Here is an 8290-nt window from a genome sequence, read left to right on the forward strand (position 1 = left end):
TATATATATATAGAATGACTTCCAGAGGAACCTGATCCTCAATCTGGGACTCTTCACCACAGGAGTTTGGCTGGCTAGGAACCTGAGGGACACTGATCTAATGGCACCTCAGCCGGGGTGGAGCCCAGTAGGGAAATGCAATTCCTACACTGCAGCCAAACCCTCCAAAATGAGAGCCAACAGTCTGTGACCAGCACAAGATACACTCTGATGGCAGCTGAAGTTGACTCATAGGGGCCCTTACTCTTCTCATCCCTCCTCGAACTGTGTTGTCTGCCTAGCAGCTGGCACAGCTAGTGTTGCCTCTGTTCTGTAAAGTTCTGCATATAGCCTGTTTCTGTGGGGGGCAGTCATTGCTACGTCCTAAGGAGCACTAATGGTGCTTTAACAAATATTTGAAATAATGACTGTACACACAAAAAATACTTATTACATCATTATCAGCAGTATCTTTTACAGTAATAATTTTTTTTGTAATTTAAACATTTACCATATTTTTTAAAACTACTATCAATTTTAGAAATTTTTAAGCCAAGTAGGATTATAATACCACTTACTTCTGGGTTCCTATAATCTTTTATTACAGCAGTTTTGGGGATGATGGAAATGTTCTGAAATTACATTGCTGAAAACTATGAGTCTACTAAAAGCCAGGCAAATTATTTTTTTTTTTGTTTCTTTTTGTGGTACAGGGGAATGAATCAAGGGCTTTTGACCTGAGCTATACTCCCAGCCCTATTTATTTTTTATCTTGAGAGGATCTTGCCAAATCATCAGATTGCCAGGCTGTGCTGAAACTTGCAATCCTCCTGCTTCAGCCTCCCACAGTGCTGGGATTCAGGCATGCACTACCATGTCTGGCCTTGAACTATTTAGACCAATCTGGCCTCAAACTCACAATCTCCAGCCTCATCTTCCCCATGCCCACCCTGAACTGTACACTTCAAAATGAAGAATTTCATGTTAAGTGAAATGACCTTTTTTGGTTTAGCTGAGATACACCCAACATGAGCCAGGTACAGTGGCACGTACCTGTAATTCCAGCTACTTAGGAAATGAGGAAGGAGAATCATAAGTCTTGGCAAGCCTGGGCAACTTAGCAAAATCTCTTGTCAAAATAAACTTAAAAGAGGGGTGGTCAAGATATTATAGCTCAGTGGTAGGCTCTTGCCTACTATGTGGAGGCCTGGGTTTGGTCCCCACTACTGAGGGAGGACAGGAAGAAAGGAAAACAACTAATATGAAAACTAACTTTGAAAATCAGCCTAAATTCCCAGGGACCAATGAGTCACATATTGCTACACAACTTTTGAGGAATAATCTGCTTCACTCTATCAAATCTGTCTTTTTTTCAAGTTGCCCACATACCTTATGACATCGTGGATAGCAAGGCACTTTAAGGTCAGAACTACAGATGTTAAGCTAGTTCTCTTAATCTCAGGGATCACATGATCAGGCATACACTGGTTCCAAAAATCTTTACTATAGATCCGAAAGCATTTTCCTGAGGCAGTTCTACCAGCTCGGCCACTTCGCTGTAATGCCTCACTCCTGCAAAAGGAAAAGCAGTTCCAAAAATGTTTTGCGGCTTTCCCAAGTAATTTACCTCCTATTCCCTAACCAAACAGTAGTTATCTTAACTGCTGCGTTAACAAAGACTTGAGATGCTTACTTTGAAATTGGAACCACCTCCAGGATGTCCAACCCCAATCTTGGGTTGTGATTTAACTGCTTCACAAAGCCCCCATCCACCACATATCTAAGTAGAATGAAAACAAGTTAAGTTTCTAGAAAATAAAAGAAGACTTGTTAATTTTTAACACTTCCTTTCCTGACAAATTAACTACCACACAACTTTTCAGGTTAACTATAAAACTTCAAAGTCAAGAAACTGGAACCCTAATATATTTCTGGTGGAAACATAAAATGTGCAGCCAATACAGAAAACAGTCTGGCAGTTCTTTAGAAAGTTAAAACACAGAATAATGATATGATCCAGCAATTTTACTCCTATATTTACAACCAACAACAAATGAGTCTGAAACACTTGTTAGTGAATGTTTACACTAGCATTGTTAAGAAGAGCAAAAAGGTAGAAGCCAACTAAATGGTTAACAGCTAATAAATGGATAAACAAATTAGGAGATATATTATTTGACCATAAAATAGAATGATACATGCTACAAAGTGGACATGTCTCCAAAATCAGCCATAAATAGTCACATGCTGTACAATTTCATTTGTATGAAATATTCAGAATGGGAAATCCATAGAAACAAAGTTAGACTGGTGGTGTCAAGGACTAGCATAAGGAGGGGACTATAAACTACTTGCCTAATGGGTATGGGATTTTATTTGGGGGGTCATGATATACTTAGAACTAAAGTTAATGATTACACATAATGTAGATGTACTAAGTACCATTTAATTGTTCACTTTTAAATCAATTTAATTTTGCCTTAATAAGAAACACTTCAAAGTCAGCACTAAACATTAACAGGTTAAAAATCTAACTTGGAGTAGCCTTTAACATATCCTTTTAAACACATGAAATGGAGAGGAGTAAGGTGAAAAAAACTAAGTTAGGGATAGCAGTATCATTCACTAATGATACATTCAGTGGTCAATTTATTCCAGAGAGCTGTTCTCACAATCCCTTTAGAGAAAGCATTATTTTTTGAGTCAAGGAGAAGTAGAGAATATTTCTCCAATCTAAGAAATCATTTTTATCCAGAATAAAGAGAAGCCTCAGGATTCGAGTCTAGCCTCCCTATGGCAGTCAGATATAACTAAGGACACAAAACAAAAACATATTGGGCTAAAAATAAAGTATCAAAAAGGGTTGTATTTACCAGTCAGACAGCACTTCACAGTAGTGATCAGTCCAGACTCAGGACATCCAAATGTCACTCTAATAACTACACTGAAACATCTGATGGTATCATTGCTTACAACCAAAAATAAGGGGTCTGTATCATAGCTGCATTTCACAATAAGGTGAAAAACAAGAGACGAGACCTCCACATAAATATTAGATGAACAAAGTTACTCTACCATGTGGGGCTGCAGATAGAAGGGAATATGAGATCATCTAAGGGATAGGCTACCAGTGACGGCACAGAAAAATTGGCTGGCTGAAACCTCGGAAGCATTACAGAAAATATCAAATTTGGAAAGAAAGCTTCAAATTGCTAAATAGTTTTTTTAAAAAGTAAATAGGAATGCCGTGGGCACCTTCTACTCCATTTGATGTTCAAAGTAATCAAGAGTCGCAAAGAACGAAAGGTAAGACAAGAACACTAAAAAGTAATTAACAAGAGAGTTAGTAGAGAAACAAATTCAGTAATGTTCCATAATTAGCTAATTAACTGTCTTGATTTTAAAATTTTCGAAAGTTGTACCTGATCCCATCTATTGTCAAAGATGTTGCAGAAATATTGGTGGATATGACACATTTTCTAATTCCAGGTGGAGGTGGCAAAAATATTCTCCTCTGTTGATCTAAAATTCACATAAAAAGAAAATACTAATTTATAGCATATATTTGTCAAACTCAAGTTTTAACTTTTTTAATGTATTTGGTACAGCGTCTCACTATGTAGCTCAGACTCTGTAGTGATCCTCCCATGTCAGCCTCCCCAGCACTGGGATTATAGATGTGCACCACCACACTTGGTTTCGGTGGCCAGCTCAGCAGGCCCAGTGTGGGCCAGCATGGCAGGCAGTGCCAGGGATTGAACCCAGGTCCTTGTGCTTGCCAGGCAAGCACTTAGACTGCTAAGCTATCTCCCCAGCCAGCACTCAAGTTTTAAATAACTCATTTTTTTTCTCATTTTTCATTAAAATTTTTTTTTCTCTCTTTTGTATTTTTAGGGAAGGATCTACAGGGTGTTCAGGGTCTCACCACTAGATCAGACTCATAGTGATCCGCCTGTTTACAGCATCCCAAGAACTGGTATTACAGGTGCACGCCTCCACGCCCAGTCTCAATTGCCATCTCAGTGCGCCCCAGGAGCGGGGTTGGCACGGCAGACATGGGGATCGAACCTCTGGCCCCTGCTCCTGCTTGCAGGTGCTTTAATCCACTGAGCTATTTGGCTGGCCCTTAAAATTGTTTTCTTCACCTCTTTTTAATATCTTGAATACAAAACAAAAGCAAAAGTTATTTTCTTTTACTTTTCACTTTATGATTTCTAAATCCAAAAAAATCAGTGGTCATATTACTAAAATAATACCTACAAAAGAATTCTTTATTTTATTTTATTTATTTTTATGTATTTAGTGCAGGGCCTGCAGGGTCTACATGGTCTCTCTGCATAGACTGGCCTGATAGTGATCCTCCTGTTTACAGCCTCCCAAGCACTGGGATTACAGGCGCGCGCCACCAGGCCTTGTCTCAATCACTGTCTCAGCGTACCCTGGGGGCGAGCCTGCATGGGTATTGAACCCCCAGCCTTGCATCTGCCTAAGCAGGCGCTTCAATAGTTCATTATTTTAGATCATAGCTTTGAGACTATTTATAAAACTGACTTCCTTTTTTTTTGGTCTTTTTGAGCAGAGTCTCACTATGCAGTTCAGGCTGGCCTTAAGGGGCCTAAATTCACTTTGTAGTCCAGGCTGGTCTCGAACTCACAATGACTCTGTTGCCTCAGCCTCCTGAATGCTGGAATTACAGGCGTGCAACATCGTGCCCAGCTGTTCCTCTCTTTTAAGATACACTGCACATACAAAAAAATATTTCAGACAGTTTTAGGGTACTGAAAGACTCCCTGGAGCCTAGCTATAGACTCCAGATGGAGGACTTCCCTGTCTTGAGACTAATTAGCTAAAGAGCTTATACTTTACTACCTCTTGAGAGACTTAACACCACACTCATTTCTACTACTAGAACTTAAGGGCCAGCAGCAACATCTACAGTTTCTCTGGCCATAGTTTACAACACCAATAGTAAACATTTTCCTCAAGCTATACCAATCTAATTCTGGTGAATTTAGAATGAAATTCAAGAGATGTCAAGTTTGACAATGCTAGGACACTGCAAAAAGGAGAAATGAATTTATTAACTATGGGGAAGTAAATAATGTCCATGGAAGAGAGAAAGTCAGTCTAAAGAGAGGATGAAACAGTAATGAGAGTGGATGAGAGAGAAGATCTAGGCTCCTAGCACTACCCAGGCCTTAAAAAGCATGACTGTGATGGGGCCGGGGAGATGGCTCAGCTGAGTAAGTGCTTCCCTGGCAAGTGCAAGTGCCTGAGTTCAATCCCCGGTTCCGCAAAAAAAATAAAAGCATGACTGTGAAATGAGAAAGACAAACTGGGACAAACTGGTCCTCTGCCAGATTAATCAGAAAACAGGGCAAGAGAGTTAGGAATATGGACAAGGAACTCACAACATGGAGGAAAGGAGGTAAGTGGAAGCTAGTGAAAGATAAGTCTAAATATGTTCTGAAAATTGTTGAATTAGAAACAACAGTTTGTAGGCAAGAAAACAGATGCTTAAAATTGAGATTTGGGAAATGCTGATAATGACAAATTCTACAGTGTAAGTATCTGAATGGGTGGCTAAGCTGGCATGAAGGCAAAGATCAAGAAACTTCAGAGCAAGGGAGAGAGATCATCTACATCAATCATATCCAATATGGAAAGAAATTCTTAGCACTTATATTTTTCAAACTATCATTTTAAATATTTTATGTTTACTATTATACATTATAAATACAGCAATACATGCATATGCTTCACAAAGAATTTTTTAAATGCCTACCATTTGCTTTTCAGAAAATCAACAGCCAAGAAAATACTAAAAAGTAAAAGCTTGTTTCCAAATAAAATTTTGTAAAGACCATGTATTCTCAAAAGATAAAATCGATCAAAGTCGATCTATTACAAAGAAGAAAAGAAGTGGCACAGATAAGCATGATTTTATTTATTTATTGATTGGTACTAGGGCCCAGAGAGGTCAAGTGGTTTACGTATTAGCAAATTTATGTAATGTTATACAATGTTTTATTCCTTTACATCTTTCTGAAATTAATTTCTCAAGTTAAAAAGTGCTTGAAAATGTACTTAAGATAACTGCAAGGGTACATGGGTATAAGGGTACAAGGGTACAAGCGTACATGCCTGTAGTCCCAGCTACTCAGGATGCTAAGGCAGGAGGATCTCTTGAGCTCAAGAGCTGAAGGACAGCCTAGGCAACATAAGAGGCCATCTTTAAAAAGAAGAAAAGACATGTAGAAAAGTTTTGATATAAATCAAAACAATACCCCCCCCAAATGAAAACCCTATTTCTTTCAGATTTAAAGAATCTGATGAAAGTCATTTTAAATTTTTAGGTGTCTCTAGTTGGATGTGGTGGCAAATGCTTATAATCCCAGCCATCTTAGGAGGCTTAAGCAAGAGGATCACTGAGTTTGAGAGCAGTTTGAGTTACACAGTAAGCTCAAGCCACTCAAGAACTATGTAGCAAGACTACTAAGAAAAAAAAATTTCTCAGGGATTTCTTATATATAGGTAGCTTATTTCTGCTAAATGGTTTGGATGAATAATTCAAATTACTCTGCATTTTCTTATTACCTATCTGATCTGCTATACTGTACCTTCACCAGAATAGGTGTTCCCTTCTAATTCAAGGTAAATTTTCTGTACCTGGATCAATGCCTGACTCATATTAAATCCTCACTAAATAGTTGTTAAACAGGTTGATAAACTGAAAATAAATTATATAAATTAGAAATGTCTTTCACCTGTTCCTAAAATTTTATATAAATTAGAAACGTCTTTCAGCACACAGTTATCCATAATCAAGTCTCTTTTTCAATGAACCCATCTATTTGAGGTTTTGTTGTTGTTGTTGTTGTTTGTTTTTGAGACAGGGTACTGCTCTATAGTTGAGCCTCCTCTGGAACTCAACATAAGTCCAACCTTGCTTTGAACGCACAGTGATTCTGTTGCCTCAGCCTCCTGAGTACTAGGATTACAGGCATGCGCCACCACACCTGGTTCAATGAACCCATTTCTAAAGGTCCTTTTTTTTTTGAGCTTCAGTTCAAGCAAAATTCTTAATGCATTTACCATTTTCTTCAATGTAATCAATTGAAAAGTTCTGAAACTGCAGTCTTGACAAGACTCATGTTTGTTTCATTATTTACCCACTTTACCACCTTATTCCAGTTACAAATACATGTTACTTTTCTCTTTATAAAGGGCTAGAAAAGCATTACTTATGTTCCTAAAACAAGCTCTCACTCTCCACAAGTGAGGAGTGAAGCTGACTATTCTGCTTAAGAAACAATTCTCCTCCTTACATCCATCCCTGGTTTTCCTACCTACAAAAGACTGAAACACTTTCCCCACCTACCCCAGTCCCTCAGTACTTTGATGCTATTAAAGAGGGAAAAAATTGACAAAGAGGCAGAAAGATGTTCCAAAGTCTATCATGATGAACATATAAAGACAAACCATTTAACACCCTCAACAGTGTAAAGCTTCCAAGAGAGATGTACTGTTTCTAATAAATCATATGAGCAACTTGATATCCTCACATAAGTTCTTGTCCCAAATACCACCCCAAAAAGAGTGCAAAGTACAAGTATACTTGTGTGGGTATATGTGATATGTAAACAAAAGGAACATAATTTAATGCAGTAAGCTTTAAAACCTATCAAAGAGGGGCTGGTGAGATGGCTCAGTGGTCTAAAGCACCTACTTAGAACAAGTTTAGCAAAGCACAAGGGACCGAGGTTCAATCCCCCAGCACCACATGCCAGCCAGCCCTGCCCCCTGGTGGGCTGAGCTGGCCACACACACACACACACACACACAAATAAAATTAAAAAAAAATTAAAATAAAAAAAAAATAAAACCTATCAAAGAGATAAAATAGATCAACCTAGAGAAGAACAAAGAAATGGACCCAGATCAGCTGCAACTTTGCCCACCCCAAGAAGCCATTTGGGCTAGACAAAGGTGCCTGGAGAACTGTCACTAACACCACTGGTGACATAAAGGATTGACATATGTAAATACATGTGAAAAAGTAGCATCCTTGAAACAGATAAACCAACAAATGGGACATCACTATATTCAAAGATACAACACAAACCTTCCTTGAAACAAAGGATTGAATTAGCAGATAAAAAGAGCATATCAGAAATGCTCCCTCCATCAGGTCTGCAGTGATGATGGTCAGATAGGTAAAATATACCCTGTAAAAACTCAAGAATCTATATAGTTAAAATAATCATTTTATTTGTAAATTATATCTCAGTAAGGTTTATTTTTAAAAATA

At 38.2% G+C, this 8290-nt stretch overlaps 1 protein-coding gene across 1 annotated transcript in view; it reads right to left on the reverse strand.

Moving 5' to 3' along the window:
- Positions 1–8290, reverse strand: part of Dhx40 (DEAH-box helicase 40) — a 48431-nt gene that overhangs the window by 26917 nt on the left and 13224 nt on the right. The window contains exons 8-10 of the mRNA XM_004643037.1: positions 3402–3501; positions 1673–1759; positions 1369–1551 (exon numbers count right to left, since the gene is read on the reverse strand). Of these exons, the coding sequence (XP_004643094.1) occupies positions 1369–1551; positions 1673–1759; positions 3402–3501 (370 nt within the window). The remainder of the gene's footprint in view (positions 1–1368; positions 1552–1672; positions 1760–3401; positions 3502–8290) is intronic.

Source organism: Octodon degus, unplaced genomic scaffold, assembly GCF_000260255.1.
Source record: "Octodon degus isolate 3935 unplaced genomic scaffold, OctDeg1.0 scaffold00164, whole genome shotgun sequence".
Classification (NCBI taxonomy): Eukaryota; Metazoa; Chordata; class Mammalia; order Rodentia; family Octodontidae; genus Octodon; species Octodon degus.